This window comes from Ammodytes marinus (assembly GCF_949987685.1).
Source record: "Ammodytes marinus genome assembly, chromosome: 5".
NCBI classification, from domain to species: Eukaryota; Metazoa; Chordata; class Actinopteri; order Uranoscopiformes; family Ammodytidae; genus Ammodytes; species Ammodytes marinus.
Window position 1 is genome coordinate 27,528,979 of NC_137234.1, and position 17,535 is coordinate 27,546,513.

Sequence of the window (17,535 nt, forward strand, 5' to 3'; positions counted from 1 at the left end):
TATAACTTCTGCCAACAAGGGATTCTGAGCAATTATAACAACGCTGTTGTCGGTGCATCTACATGAGGTGGTTGCGCATGGATTTAATTCCTTTTGCTGTAAGTCCAGGTTCTTTCTAATGTAACTGCCGTTCATGTATAAGAAAGAGTTACACGCTATAGCTTTAACTGACACTCTCAACTCAACTTATAACTCGATATTCAAATGAACTTCTTTCAATTCCTGAGCCAATTCAACTTTAACCTTTCAGTATTTTGACTATTTATTTGTATTAAGCTGCAAATGTTCAGCAGTGAGCATGGGATATTTAAACGTCCCATGCATGCACACACTCTTTTTCTTTAGGAATTTCCCCACTGATGATTATAATGCGCACAGCCTGTTGGGTAAACACTTCTTCTCTGTGCACATACGCATTTCCCCTCTTATGGATGTTGATATAAGGTTTAATGTGTAGACACAGGCTCTGTAGACAATGCTATACATGCTAAAGTTAGCTCAGGATGTCAGGGTGTGGCATATATCTTACAAGGAAAACTGCTGGCACAAAAAAGCCTGACATTTTTAAAGGAGAAATGTGTTGAGTTCTCATTGTCGGACCGAAAAAGACGATGAATGAGTAAAAATGAGTAAAACATACTAACCTGTGCTGATATGAAAGTAGATCAATTCAAGTGTGTCTATTCTAAACTCACCGCAATCAGCCTGATAAATACTTAGCATTGTGTACGTTAATAATTATGGCGCTTTTCCACCGCACATGTAGCTCGACTCGACTCAACTCGACTCGACTCAACTTGGTTTGGTAGCAGCACGGGTCGTTTTCCACCGCAAATAGTACCTGCTGAACGTGGGCGGGGTCGTCGTAAGGGGCTGAAAGCCTACTCCGGAGCAAAGTAGCAGAGCAGAAATTGCGAGCAGTTGTTGCACTATTAACTGAACCAACCGCCAAAAACATGGATGAAAAATGTTTAAGAAATACCGCCCTTGTATCTGTTTGCTAAAAGAAGTAGAAGAATATTGCTACGGGCCATTAAAAGGGATGGTTGTTGTCCCGATGTGTGACTGTGTGGCAGTCAGCTGTAGGGATGCGTCACGTACATCATGCACGTAAACACGGGCATGATAAAGTTGACTGTTTAGTGCTTGTTTCAGGATACGTGTTTTCAAATGCAAGCCGTGTCTCAGCCTGAATATTTTATTGAGGTAATCAGTTCAGTCCGAGGCTTGTAATGTAATCGCTCGCTATCATGTCTGTCCCAGCTGGCTACTATTAGCCTAGCTGCTAGCTGCCCTACATGTCTCCTCTCGTATGATAAGTAACTTCCCCAACAACCAACACTGGGTGAGCTTAGCGAATATATGGAAAATAAATTCAGATCTGTGATGCAAATCAAATGAAAGAGAGCCGGAGAAGGCTGCACGCGGCGTAAATACACTCAAAAGTCCCGGAGAGTTGGGGAGAATAAACAACAGAATGAAGCCGGTAGTCTCTGGCCACTGATTGGCCAGACAATAGTCTCTGGCCAATCAGTGGCCGGCCGTCTGCCGACGTCACCTTTTAGCATCGGCTCAGCTCGCTTGGACCCTAGAGCGAGGCGATACCAAAAAAGCAGCCGCTACGTGGTACCAGGTACCATGAAATTGCGGTGGAAAAGCCAAAAATGCGAGTTGAGTCGAGTCGAGTCGAGCTGATACCATGCGGTGGAAAAGCGCCATTAGACTGTAAACTCTACCTAACCCCAATGCAATACAGCTGAATGGAGCACCACCGTTACTCTGTCTACTAACACACAGACGTCCAGGTCTGACCCCATGTGAGCTGTGTGGGTTATCCAGAGGTGCTTGGACAGTGTTGCTGGAAAGTACAGATGCTTTGCTCTGTACATTCAGGTGTCTGCTTCACCCCTTCATAATTAATGCAGCAGTGCATGCTATGGAGGAGATCAGGAGGCAGCCATTAAGCACAAACATGCATGACGGGTATGAGAGGCAGCACGCACTGTACAAAAACACACTCACGTTCACACACACACCTTTAACTGTCAAGCAGGTATGCAAAACTGGCTTACCCTCCAAAGGAAAAAAAAAACAACACACATGACATGACACAGTGTAGGGGGAAGATGTTTAGCCGAAGGAGGCCGGGCGTTTTATAACAAAAAAACTGAGGCATGTAAACACAGAGCTGCTCACTCATAAATAAAGCTCTCAGACACTTCAGTCACGCAGAAACAAATCCACAGTACAAGCCAAGTAGGTTTCGCTGTTTATTTCAACACTAACAGTCATGTGTAATAATGCGCTGACTGGCGTCACGTTGCAGCCACACACACACACACACAGTGCACCCGACTTCTCATGGCTGTAGCCTTTAGAGTTGCTTATGGAGAGCCATCTGTCTAGACAAAGCAAGGCTGAATGTAATGGACCGAGAAACCCAAACTGTCCCTGATCAAGCGACACAAATGAGCTACACACACACAGGTCATTCTTGCTATTTATGAACACAGCTAACTCCACAGAAACAGTGTCCTCAGTCTCTTCTATAGGTGGTGTACAGGGTTATTCATTGATCTCCATTGTTTACAGGTAAGACAAAGTCAACCATGTACGATTTTGACATCACAAACAGCCTGGCGAATATACACAGTGATTGAGTTGATGCGAAAATAATTCTGGTGGCTTCTGTTTCATCTTCTGTTGCTGTTATTTGGTTGTTGTTGTTGTTGTTGTTGTTGTTGTTGTTGTTGTTGTTGTTGTTGTTGTGTGCAGTTCCCGGGAGAGCGTATACCAGGACACACACAGCTTATGGCGCTTTGCAGAAACTATATTTTCCAGGATGTAAAAAAGTGAAACTGAGGCTTAAAAAAAAGATGCAGGATTACCAAACGGGGTCATTTCTCTCAAATGCTAATGTTAAATAAAGCAATCTTACAGACAAGCTCCATTCTATAGGCCTGGCAACATGAAAAGACTTTGATAAAAAGGAAGTATTTCTCAAGTGAAACATGTTTTGTTCTACTTAGGCCTACTTACACTGGAGACGTAGAACCACTGCGTCATCAGGTGAAATAAATACAGAAAGCCAAAGAGGCCAAAAAAAACATGTGACTTTCCATGTAGATTGCGGGTGCTTTTATCCACTACGTTGTTAGAATAAATAATTTAATTAGACAAGAACCATGTCATCTTTCTTAGACTATATATTTTTAAAAAAATCAAAAATTATCTCTTCATGTTATGACGTGATGTATTGTTGAATAATTGAAGGGAACCCCACATGGCCAGCCCCCTTGAGTTGGGTTTTCTGGGTTTCCTTTGCACGTCTGTTTTTTTTTACTGTTGTTTAAATGTATTATTGTTATTGTTGTTCAAAAATAAAATGTGCTAAATAAATAAAATCAAATCAAAATCTGGAAAAAACAGTCGACTGCACTCTGTATATTTGACTGTGCAGGCTGAGGTTTGACTATTGGGTGTGTCACGCAATAAACTTGTTCCTGCCAATAACTATGAACATGAGGCTTTTCTTGTCTGCTTACATTGATGACGGTTGAGTCAGATGCGAACCACCTGCAATTAAGAAGCCAAACTAATGCCAGATTTGTTAGCTTTTCCTCATAAGTACAAATGGTATAAGCTACCAAACAATACCCGCAATTTAAAGGCGCTTTACCAATTGTACAAATTAGATGAAGTTTTAACATGCCATGAGGAGTTAGTATTACTCAGCTTGTGAAAACTGCTGCGCAATATGTTCTGTTGCTCTGAAGGGAGCACTCTAACAAAAGTAAATAACAACAACCCCTTGTGATGTCATCGCGGTTATCTAAAGCTTACCCAAAGCCCTGACTTGAGGAAGCCTGAAACTAGAAGTCTAGGATTGAAGTGAGCATGTACTTTAATATTCAGTCACATTATGGGGGAAAAAATCAGGATATTTTCTAATTTCTTCTTTTAAATCTGTTTCTAATGAGCCGTGTGGTTTGTTAGTTTTTGCTGAAAATACTGAATTTGTGGACTACACCCCTTAATTTAAACAATGACCCTAGAAAGCATTTATCTTGCTCTGGCCTGAAGGTAACACAATAAGTCCACTTTTTACCTGCTTTAAAATATAGGAGTTTTCGGGGGGGGGCACCCAAAGAGAGGAATCATCAGATAGTTCAGAAGATATGACAGAAAAACAAACAAATGATTCTGCCCACTAACATTATGTTTATTCTTTTGTTTTGGCCTTTCCAGGCTTCCATACTTATTCAAACTGAACAATGTGAGTAGGTCAAAATCCACCTTTGCTTATACTTGAAATGCCAACAGGTCATAGAAATGTGCGACTTTCGTCAGGGGTTTGTGTGACTTGACTTGGGTTGGTATTTTTTAGGGGTCAAAGCCAAAAGTGTTAAGAACCACTGTTTTTAAACGACCATGAGGCAGCCGCAAAGGGCCGCGATGAGGAGAAGTGTAGAGTGTGTTAGGTGCTATGATGCATTGTTATAAATAGATGTGTGTGCTTTAAAGACAGACACTGACACTTAGGACAATATCAAGTGGTGCTCTCTGCGTAGCAGGCAGGATAGGGATCAGTGAGTTAACACAATTTCCCAAACTGATCAAATTCAAAAGCTCTGGAGAGTCCTTTTGTGGGTCTATACCTTAATGTGATGATGGCCCTTTAAAGGAACCCTGTCTGTTTATGGCCTGTAGGCCTGCACACAGTGTCTTTGAAACACTTACCCTTCAGTCGCTTCAGCAAAAAGCCAGAGTGTGTCCTGACAAAAGCAAAGCTGATATTAACTCTTTGTAAACCTGTGATCAAGTTTCTCATTAGTGACTACAGATTCTAAGTGGCTTATCATAATACTCCTTTAGGCTACTTCTCTAAATAAGTGGTGCATCGTTGACTCTCCATATGGATGTCAAAGGTCAGCTGTGAAGAAGCATCAACTGTTGTGTCTTCTAGCTTATTGTGCAACTACATATAAGAATTATTGCTATAGAATTACAGTGTCTGTTCTTAGGTGCATTTTGAGTAGGGAGGAACGTCTCCCAGTATTGCCAACACTGATTCACTGCCCCTGAGTTTGTGGCTTTTCGAATTGCATGTTGTCTTTTTTAAAGTCCAACATGCTTCCAAAACAAAGCCAGTTGTGGTATTATACCAGAGACTCGCACACGGGCGGGTTGTCCGAGTCCTGGCTGTGCATGGAGCTCAGGCCCGTGTCAGAGTCCTCGTCGTTGGTGTTGCAGGCCTTGGACAGACCCCGGGCCTGCTCCACCCAGATGCTGCTCTTCTCTGCGGCCAATGGCTCGGGCTCGGCGTTCCCCGCACACAGCTGCTCCCCCTCCCCATCCCCACCACCGATCACCTGCTCTACTATCTCCATGGTTTCAACTTTGGCCAATAGGTCCAGCAGTTCGTTCTCCTTGGTCTCCCACAGTGCCAGACTCAGGTCCAAGTCCCCCCTGATGGCGTCCAAATCCGTCTTTAAGCGCAGGCCGATGTACAGACTGGTGTCCAGCTGCGTTTTTATCCTCTCCTCCTCCTCCTCCCCCAGAACCGCGAACTGGTTCTCGGACAAAGTTTCCGCGTGTGCTTCGGAACGGGACGCGGCAGGGGGGCACGTCTCCTCCGCGCCGCTGTCCGTGTCCTTCGCGGCGTCCGCTCCTCCCTGCTCGTCCCGCCGTCGCTTCATCCAGCGCCGGTTGAGTTCCTCCTGGATCTCCCCGGTGACGCTGTCCACGATGGCCTCACGCTCCGTCAGCTCCTCCTGCAGCCGCACCACCTCCTCGCAGCACCGCGCGTACTCCTCGAACTGCGCCAGCGCCTCCGCTGAGCTACACCGCGGCGCCTCCGCTGTGTGCTTACAGTCCTCCGACGAGGCTGTCTCCACCGTCATGTATGTGTCCTGCACGTAGTTGACGCCGTGCATCTTGATGCGGTCGAAGTGCACCTTGGCCTCGTAGCGCTCGATCTCCCGGTCCAGCTCCTTGATCCGCTGGATCTGCTGGCGGATGGTGTGGTCCTGAGAGATGACCAGGTGGACCAGCGTCTCCATCTTCTCCACGGAGCCCTTATTGTCTTTGCAAACGGCCTCCTCTTTCTTTTTGTTCATTTTGTCCAACTTCCTGAAAGCCTTCCTGACGATGCGCCTCTGCTTCTCTTGGGACAGGTTGGCGGCAGCGGCGGCGGCGGTCCAGCAGGTCCGCGCGGTGCCCTTGAGCGCGCCGCCCGGACTACCGCCGCTCTCCCGGCTCTGGACCACCTTGGCCTCGGCGCTGCGGGGCCCGTTGTTGGGCAGCGACGCCTCGTTCTTCACCAGGACGAAGCGCACGTTCTCCTGCTCGTCCCCCCAGGCGCTCCACAGCCGCAGGATCTTGGTCTTGTTGGGTAACATCCTCTCGAAGCCTCGCCATTTCTCCACCACGCAGTAGGACTGCGGCGCGCCGGACAGCATCGCCGCCGACGCGCCCTGTTGCAGGTTCTGGTCCTCCAGGAGGACTTTGACCACGTCGGCGCAGGTGGTTCGCTTCGTCAGCCCGGAGACAAGCTTCTCCTCCCGGCAGACCCACACAGAGATCTTCCCCTCCTCCGGCTCCATCTTCGCTCCTCAAAAAAAGTTTTCTTACAGCGTATATTCCTGTTTGTGTCACGTCTGTTTTGGGCAGCTCAGAAAGTAAAGGAGACGGGAAAACGTCTTTAGATTTCTGAGCACATTTTCTTAAAACCTTATTAGAACTACTTTCTGTGTCAGAAGCTGTGATCTGCGCTCGCCTCTTATCCACTTCGGAGGTCCGAACATGTCACATTGTTGCGCATTGAAGAACCATCAGAGTCCTCAAGAAAATCCTCAGAAAAATGACATCCATTCATATTATCCCAGCGGTATGTTCCCGATGCTGTCTGCCGGGACCTCATCCCTCTCTGCCCGGCAGATCGGTGTCAGCTGTGCGCGCTGCTCCGCCGAGGAGAGGTGCGTCCTTGTCTCAGGACAGACCGCTCTGCTCTGTGTGGGACAGAACAGGAGGGTGCTGTGACGGCTGGTACACGCCTACCTCCCTCTGTGTGTGTGACACACACACACACACACACACACACACACACACACACACACACACACACACACACACACACACACACACACACACACACACACACACACACATACACACATATACGGCCGCACAGGGAAACCTAGACTGGGCAATAATTTAACATTCCTTCTTAAGTGAAATGGAGAATTATGCAAAAATAATAAAGACTATAGTTTGTGAAGGTGAAAAAAAAGTTATCCAAAGACTTAACCATACATTTATGAGCCATTGGTAGCTTGGGTCCCATTGCCTTTGCCTAATGATTGATTTTTATTATTCTAACATGTTCAAAATAAAGCCTCTGAGCAGAGAGAAGACCAATATCAACACACAAATACACAGATCTCTCATGTGAAATGAACCAAACTTGTTGTAACATTGTCTTTGCTCAGGGCCCCATCATTCATTGCAGAATCCTGATTTGAGAAAAAGATGTTGTGTATCCAACATGGGTTAGGTAGCATATATGTACACCCCACATTAAATTATAATTTATTTTATTATATATTCCCACTACAACATATGTAGATATTGTAGGAATGCTGTATATATGGAAAATAAAATTGTGAGAAGATAATGCTTTGGCACCTGCAATGAGGTATATTCTAAAAAAGAAATATACTGTAGAGATATTTCAGAACTCTTTCCACTGCTGTATGTAAATCCATACTTTTTGTCAGCAAAACAAGTGAAGGGATGTACCTTTTGTCGTTACACCTGGATTTCTTTACTGAGTTTATGTTTTGATTAAGAATCCCTTGTTCTCAGTAGTCAAGGTCTGTACAGCGTTGATCCTTGCTGTGGTTTTGTACTTGTGGATGCACAGACTAAAATGTATAGAGCAGCAATGGAGCTCTTACTCAGCATTGCTACGCTGCAGTATGCATTGTTGTACAGTCTCATCTTCCCAGCACGGCTGAATGCTCCAGCATGATAAAGCTCAGCTGGGCTCGGGCCATAAGGCAGAAAACAAATCCATCTATTACACCCGGTAACCATGGTTCTCATATAGTGTCTGACCCCATAATCTGCTCTTTCAAATTTTTCAGCCCACAATATGGTACGCAGAAATTCATAAAAGGATTAGCCTGCACTGAGAGTGTGTCGGTGTGCATGCTTTTTTTTTTGTTTGTTTGTTTGTCTGTGTGTGTGTGTGTGTGTGTGTGTGTGTGTGTGTGTGAGCATTACACTAATGGCGAGTGTTCATCCCCACGCCGCCCCATTAGTCTGTTTATAGCTCAGACGGATGCATCAGGCCAGGTTTGTCTGTTTGTAAGATAACTGCTTAAGTGCAAACCCACACCAATAACACACACTATTCCAAACACGGACACAATGTCACACACACACACACACACACATAGAGCTTGCAGTACAAACACACTAGATTCTGGATAAAGAGGATTGTCAGAACAGCGTCTGGCATGTGAGATAAACAGCATGTTGGTGTTTTTTTTCCTTCTATGGAGTCATCACATCCGACTGCCAGACGTCTTATTGGTTGTCAAGGGGGATTGGTTCGTCCAGTTTCACATGTGACCACAAAGCAAAGTCAGACGAACCCAAAAAAAGCTTGATTTCCTTTTAAATCACAGGTCCACACTGATGGATGAAAAAGGAGCTTTTCCCCAATGCCAATCAGCTCTACAATAAATAAAAAATCAAATAGTTGAACTAACAATCAGTTTTTTTTCCACTATTTTAATTATAAATGCATACGAGTGAGTTGGGCTGTTTATGCAAATATATGCATATGATATGATCATCATGAACATACTGTGTAGAAGATGAAGAGCCTTGGACAAGCTTTGGGTTGGATTCCTTTGAGTATGGCTCCCCCTGGTGTTCATATAGTAAAATGCACAATTGGATTGACATGCACCTGCTGTAGTGCTGTGAGGCTCTACATAACATAAGTTTACATTGGACTAAATCATCTTAAAGTTATTGCCAGCTGCTTAGGCAAATAACCATCAAATGAAATGCTGGATTCTCGTATGCTTACATACTACACTACTTTGTGTATTGTTTACAGAAGGAAATTGCAGAATTGCTTGACTTTACTATACACTGCCTGTTGATGCTTTGTGTATATATTGATATGGGATCATTTGCAGGACAAAGAAAGATTTGTGCTGCACAGTATGAGAGTCATTCTATAATTAGGGGTACATGTCATGTCCATGGGTTGTATCTATACATTGTACAAAATAGTTCCTTTAATCATACTAAAATCAGTAATCAATTTCATATTGGGGCAGTTATCTTTCCTTTCACTTAAAAGGTCAACCAGTTCCATATTTTTTTTCAGAAAATGCATATTCTATACTATGTAGAAGTTGCTGTTGTTGTGCTGTCCTAATTGCTGCATATCAGGTGTTGCTTTAAAAAAAACAATAAACTATGTTTTTTTGAGAATTATTTTCATCATTATTTGTTCACAATAATCATTATAATATGATGAAGGTGTTTCATAAACAATTTGAATCATTAATATACATTAAATTATCCAGTTTGTGCGTGTCCGAGAATTTTCTGTCAACCGTGTTACCCGGGCCATTCCACGAAATGGGTGACATTTCTTTCCCCAAGCCTTCAAAGGTATACATTTACATGAAAATTAAATATAACATACATTCATTTATTAAAGATCTCCTATTATACTACTTTTCTGGTCTTAATTTCTTGTTAAAAACTGCTATAGAGCAACCTGACACGAATCACATCACAAAAAAACATGTAGATTTTCGGGAAACTCTTCCTCTCATCTGAGCGAGCACAACAGTCTCTCTCCACACTCGGCTTTGTGCTTCTCCGCCCCCTCCCCCCCTCCTGCAAACCCCACTCCGTTGAGATTGGTTACCTTCCTTCCGGAACATTTTCAGCAGCGCCCGGGCAGATTTGAGAGCAGGAAGGTGGGGGCATGGCCGGAGCTTGCCTGAGCAGCACGTTGCAGCATTACCATACATGGAAACATCCGCTTTTCGTGACGACAAGAATATCAGGGAATTCTGAACCGATTTGAACACGTGATTTCTCGACCGGCTGCCCTAGTGTTTAGTGCTCTGCACAGCCACCCCAGACGGTCAGCAGGGAATACGTCTAAATGCATGTACGTCATTATTTGATACGCTAGTATGGTTAAACATGACTATAAATCATTATAACAACGTTTATAGGTCATAAAAGTCAAAAAGTACAATAGGTCCTCTTTAAGCAATGTCTCTTCCACATTGACCTTATTGTGAATTTAAGATATGTATTTTATAACACTGATAAAAACTACAGTTTACACTGAAAAATAGCATTTTTAACCTGTCCCCACTCTCTAACACAAAACTTTAGTATGAAATATAATGAAACAAATCCTGCAGAAATCTCAAAATGTTTGCACTGCTGTGTGATTCTATGTTCAATATACAGTATTATAAACCTAGTTAAAAATTCAACACAATTTCCTGAGATTGACCAATATATGTTTTGAATGGTTAAATATACAGGTCCTTCTCAAACAATTAGCATATTGTGATAAAGTTCAATATTTTCTGTAATGTACTGATAAACATTAGACTTTCATATATTTTAGATTCATTACACACAACTGAAGTAGTTCAAGCCTTTTATTGTTTTAATATTGATGATTTTGGCAAAAAAGTAAAGAAAAACCAAAAATCCCTATCTAAAAAAATTAGCATATTTCATCCAACCAATAAAAGAAAAGTGTTTTTAATACAAAAAAGTCAACCTTCAAATAATTATGTTCAGTTATGCACTCAATACTTGGTCGGGAATCCTTTCGCAGAAATGACTGCTTCAATGCGGCGTGGCATGGAGGCAATCAGCCTGTGGCACTGCTGAGGTGTTATGGAGGCCCAGGATACTTCGATAGCGGCCTTAAGCTCATCCACAGTGTTGGGTCTGGTGTCTCTCAACTTCCTCTTCACAATATCCCACAGATTCTCTATGGGGTTCAGGTCAGGAGAGTTGGCAGGCCAATTGAGCACAGTAATACCATGGTCAGTAAACCATTTACCAGTGGTTTTGGCACTGTGAGCAGGTGCCAGGTCTTGTTGAAAAATTAAATCTTCATCTCCATAAAGCTTTTCAGCAGATGGAATCATGAAGTGCTCCAAAATCTCCTGATAGCTAGCTGCATTGACCCTGCCTTTGATAAAACACAGTGGACCAACACCAGCAGCTGACGTGGCACCCCAGACCATCACTGACTGTGGGTACTTGACACTGGACTTCAGGCATTTTGGCATTTCCTTCTCCCCAGTCTTCCTCCAGACTCTGGCACCTTGATTTCCGAATGACATGCAAAATTTGCTTTCATCCGAAAAAAGTACTTTGGACCACTGAGCAACAGTCCAGTGCTGCTTCTCTGTAGCCCAGGTCAGGCGCTTCTGCCGCTGTTTCTGGTTCAAAAGTGGCTTGACCTGGGGAATGCGGCACCTGTAGCCCATTTCCTGCACACGCCTGTGCACGGTGGCTCTGGATGTTTCTACTCCAGACTCAGTCCACTGCTTCCGCAGGTCCCCCAAGGTCTGGAATCGGCCCTTCTCCACAATCCTCCTCAGGGTCCGGTCACCTCTTCTGGTTGTGCAGCGTTTTCTGCCACACTTTTTCCTTCCCACATACTTCCCACTGAGGTGCCTTGATACAGCACTCTGGGAACAGCCTATTCGCTCAGAAATTTCTTTCTGTGTCTTACCCTCTTGCTTGAGGGTGTCAATGATGGCCTTCTGGACAGCAGTCAGGTCGGCAGTCTTACCCATGATTGCGGTTTTGAGTAATGAACCAGGCTGGGAGTTTTTAAAAGCCTCAGGAATCTTTTGCAGGTGTTTAGAGTTAATTAGTTGATTCAGATGATTAGGTTAAGAGCTCGTTTAGAGTACCTTTTCATGATATGCTAATTTTTGTAGATGAATTTGGGGTTTTCATGAGCTGTATGCCAAAATCATCAGTATTAAAACAACAAAAGACCTGAAATATTTCAGTTGGTGTGCATTGAATCTAAAATATATGAAAGTTCAATTATTATCATTACATTATGGAAAATAATCAACTTTATCACAATATGCTAATTTTTTTAGAAGGACCTGTATGTGTTAGTTTAATTTGGAAGAGTTGGGGTTGAAATGTCACCCATTTGGTGGAAAGATTTGAGCTGCACAGTATGAACTGATGTGGTTTCTTTTTCAGGTGCTGGAAAATGCAAGGCAAAAAAATGTGCTTAGCCAACAGAGAAGCAGTGACTGGGGGGAACACCAGCTGGCATTTATTTTGAGTGCTTTCAACCGCATGGACCTCAGCGGCTTGGACTTTGCTCAGTTGTCATGGAGATGGCTCAATTGTAACCGGGTGACCTAATTGTAGAACATAGGTCATGTGGTTACAGTTCTAATAATACAATTTGAATAAAATATAACCCAAAACATTTTTTTTCTTATTTTGATTTAAAATGACATTCTTATTAATGTGCGACTAATGAATAAAGACAAAACACCCAGAACACAGTTTGGAACTGACCATTTATTAAAACTGAATAGCATATGCATACAAAGTCTCTACAAAGCTAGAAAATATCTAACATACTTTTAGCCATGAGGGGGGAGAAAAAAAAGAAGAAGATTACAAAGCAAAGATCAGACCCTGTGCAGTACCAATAAACACACATTACTAGCTTTTGGCTTTTCCCTAAATGTACTTTCTCTTTTTAAACATTAGAATATCAAAGATATACACAACATCTGTATAATAAACGCTATTGTCACCTTTTATACAAAGCACCTTATCAAAAAAAGCCTCAGTGGTGCACACACTCACACTCACACACACACACACACACACACACACACACACACACACATACACACACACATACACACACACACACACACACACACACAAACACACAGGTGTGCTGCACTTGCACCGGAGCGAGAAAAAGATTCAAGGCCATTTTGGAATCGATTACAAACAGGATTTCTGTGCCTCGTGTGGTTTTGAAAAAGAAGATAAATATCCAACCTTCAAGTACAGGACAACATTAACAACACAAACCACGATGATTCCGACACTTTTGCAGTTTTACTGAACTCTGAAACCTTTTGAACGACCTATAGGCCCTGTGTTTACACTGTTCTGTGTCACTTAATCAGTGTATGCACGTTTTTTTAGTTAAATTAAATTGTTAAATGAGTGGACATTTAACAGTGAAGTCCTACAGAAAAGTAGATCCCTGTAAAGTTTGACAAGCAGTGGCCTTCTAATACAGGTGTCCAGTCTATCAAACAAGATGATAATTGTCATTATTTGATAAGGTCAATTAATATGCGTTAAAGCTATTGTGCGTAAATTCTGTTGCCCCAATGAGGAATCCTGAGTACCGGTAATTAAATGTATGGATAACGCATGTATTTTTTACCTTCTGCTGTACGTTAAGGTTTATTTCTTAGCAGAAGTATCAACAACTGAAACATTTCTAGGGCTTGGGATTTTTCTGAGCTCCTGCACCAGTGTCCGGGGTGGGGGCGACACCAGTTTACGCTGACATACTGAGAAATACAGAGAGAGTTTTGTGGAGCCTAATCAACTTTGTGTCAACTCGTTTGCCGATGGCTTGAATGTAACCGGCATTCATTCATGTGAAAAAGATACGCACTATAGCTTTAAAAGACAAAAACATGTTAAGCACACTTTTATTTTATTTTGTGCATTTTCTCTTTTTCCCTAACATCTGTACAGTTTTCCAGTGTAGCCCACCAGCTTCATATGTTTTTCTAGGTTGATAGTAGCCTACTTTTCCTTTAAACAAATGTTTAATTCAATTGTTTTGGCAGAAGCGAGTGGTTACTCTAACTTGTCCCTTCTCTGTATTCCATGTCACGTGATGAATGTCTTTGGTAAGCCGGCGGTGGTAGACAATGTCCAGACAGAGGGTCATTATTGCAACATCAGCCCGCTCTGAGGCAGTGTGTTATAGGTTTTCACGTAGACGTTACATGTCGGCACTCTGCTATGAAGCTCTATTGTTGTCGGCTTGCAAACAGGCGGGGAATTTTGAAGGTTTTTTTTTCCCTAACAGAATGATTCACTGTTGTATTGAAAAGCCAGTGTTTTGTTGGGACAGGTGGCCGTAACCTTGAGAGACACCACACAGGAGCCTTTTGACAAAATGGAATATAAATATAGTGGGTTTTTTTTTTTTTTGGGACAATGTCAGATCTTAACAGTTTAGAAGATTGATGGCAAACCACGCCAGGCAGATATGAGTCACCACTCTTTAAGACTAAACATAACAGCTGGTCCCTTCTGACTAAAGGTGGCTCATTTTAGGTCTGGTAAAATGGTTAAAAGTGGACCTGATCACAAAATACATCTGCAATGTTTTGCCAGTAACTGGGAATTGTAGACACTATACTCCAGTTGGTCACACAGGAAACAGTACCCTGTGAGTCTCGGTAAGTGAAATTCAGCATATGTTTTTTTTTTATTGTTATAATATGTTAAAGGTTGTGTGTATTGTGTGGATAATTGTAAGGTGGCATCGTCTTTTAAAGAAGTACTTTGACATTTTTGAGAAATGCACTCTTTGCTCTCTTGCCAAGAAGTTCGATGAGAAGATTGATACCGCTTCTTTGCCTGCATGCTAAACATTGAGCTACAGCAAGCGGCTGTTTAGCTTAGCTTAGCAAAACGACTCAAAACGGGGGGAAACAGCTAGCGTGCCTCTGTCTAAAATGTAAATATTTCCCATTAACAGCACCTTCAAAGGTCACTTAACATGCTAACTCATTTGTCTAATCTATACGAAAATGTTTTACATGCTGATTTTAAAATGACATTGCTTGGTCAGGCACAATAACGTCTAGTAAAACACGACATGTTTAACATTTTCTTGTTTTTGCCCGGAAAGATTTTGTTATCTTTGGACAAAGCCATGCTAGTCGGTTCCCCCAGTTTCCAGTCTTTATGCTAAGCTATACTAAGCTAAATTGAGCTAACAGTCTCATGAACACAGCCTCATACAGACACAAGAGTGGTCTAAATCTTCTCATCTAAATCTCAGCATGAAGGCACATACATTTAGTTCCGTAAATGTCTTAACTTCACTTTAAAGTTTATAAAGTAAAACACCTTCCACCAAAAAGGACTTCTTCCCAGAAACATGTATTTTACAGCTGGGATGTAAAGATACGCAAATTAGAATTTCTCTCTTAGAACAAAGTCAATTTTATATAAAAGAGGCACCAGACACTATGAACATGAATTCCGTCACACATAGACCTACATGTAACACACAACTTAGTACATGTAAATGCTGCTGAAGACAGCACCTCATTAACATCCTGTCGGAAATAAAAAACAGTTGGTATTCTTTAGGATGAATCAGTGCCGTCTACAAGTTACAACAAGAAACAGCCATTTAAATATGGCATTCGGGGGATTAGCCCTCAGACATTGAAAAACAGGAACTTATGACAATCCATAATGTGTTCTTTATATTCAGCCTTTCTATACACCATCGACAACATCAAATGATCAGGACTTTATGTGAAACAGATTGGACTACTGCCGTTTCCCAACCAAAGGCACTTCATGCTGCTGAGCATGACACAGACGAATCCACCCACTGCTACAGTACACTTCATTAACAGTTTTTGGTTTTGATTGATAAATGACTTTATATCTGAGCTGATAAGCTATAACCTATCTTGGACTGATTAACAGGAACTGTGTATATTCGACTATTTCAACATCATGTAGAGCCAGCGATCTTCGATTAATATATGGACAACATTGAGTTATTGGACACATTTGTCAGCATGGACACGTTAAAGCTCGAGTTAGCTGGTGCGAGAATATATATACAGAAAGTAAGCTAAGTTCAATTTGCAAGGTGAAACCTGATTGGAAAGATCGTTGTTTTCAAAGAGTGTTCCTTCCCTCATACACCCGGAGTGGCGTTGTTGTATAGTTTGAGATTCACAGTGCTTCCCAAATGGACTGACCACAATTATATTTGACATTTAAAGTTAGAATCCTAAAGAGTTTCTGAAATCAGACAGGCCTGAAATGTCAAGGGTTCTAGCTTTAAAAATGCTCATTTATTTTATTCAACCTTGATGATAGAGTCACTTGTTGCACAAAAAGATACCTGAATTGTTCAATTTCACTTATACTTTTTTTTTTCTTATTAACATACAGTTTTAGATAATGTTCTTGGAATTAAAATATAATCTATATGCTACTGTCAATAAACAATTTCCCCAAAGTTTAGAAGCTATTCTTTTTTATTTATTTATTTTTTCTTAGGAAAACATACAAAAAAGGTAAAAATTTGATTTATTTTCTTTGGGACAAACCTCTTTTTGTGCAAGGACGCAGCTCACACAATTTGCAGTGGCTATCTGTACAGAACCACCTCTACACAGTACTATACCATAACGCAGGAGTGAGCAACTAGTGTTATATCCTTCTCTGGTTATTAATCATACACAGGGTCTGACCTTCAGTGTCCGTCACTATCTTGGGAGATAACACACACGCGCACACACACACATACATACATACATACATACATACATACATACATACATACATACATACATACATACATACATACATACATACATACATACATACATACATACATACATACATACATACATACATACATACATACATACATACATACATACAAAACCATACTTTAGTCAAAGTGGGGGAAAATTGTGAGATCGTTTTTTTTTCTCTCCCTGGGTTGACTTTCCCAAAAGCGCATATCAAAAATACCACTTTCATTTCCGTCATCAGAAAATCAAAATTGCTAATTTACTGGGAGAAAGGAGGGAAAAAGAAAGTTGATTGTGATGTGTTTCTATGGCTGCACTGACGTTGTGCTGTTTTTTTTTTGAACAGCCAATGAACATGTTATATTCAGGTTAGAGTTAAAGGTCACATATTATGAAAAAATTCACTTTTTCTATATTAATATGGGTCCCCACTGTCAGGACTGGAGACTCCCAAAGTCTGACAAGAAGTATCCTCTCTCTTTTTCTCCACCTTTCTGAAAACCTGTGTTCAAAAACCCCAGTCAGCTGTTTCTCCCATTATGATGTCATAAGGGGAGAAGCCAACCTAACTTAGCACTGCCTCCTCCTGTGATAAGCACATCCCCAGATACCCCTGAATCTAACGTTGGCAGTTAGTTTCAGGGCCAATCGGAATCGACTAGGCTCTTTTAAAGGCGGGGCTTAAAGAGGCAGGCTCTAAAATGGATCATTTTAGACACAGGCTGAAAAGATTTGATTTAGCAATGGCACTGTGAGAAACATAAAGGGTTTTTGGACACTACACCCACAAAACCCAAATCACAGATTTGAAACTGAAATTGTGCATAATATGTGACCTTTAATATTTACCTGTTGA

At 41.9% G+C, this 17,535-nt stretch overlaps 1 protein-coding gene across 1 annotated transcript; it reads right to left on the reverse strand.

Annotated features, from left to right (window-relative positions):
* Positions 1-2,263: 2,263 nt before the first annotated feature.
* On the reverse strand, positions 2,264-6,991 carry rassf10a (Ras association domain family member 10a). Its single transcript, XM_080028210.1, has one exon. The coding sequence runs from the start codon at positions 6,603-6,605 to the stop codon at positions 5,160-5,162; it is 1,446 nt and encodes a 481-aa protein (XP_079884336.1). The 5' UTR covers positions 6,606-6,991; the 3' UTR covers positions 2,264-5,159.
* Between the last annotated feature and the right edge of the window lie 10,544 nt (positions 6,992-17,535).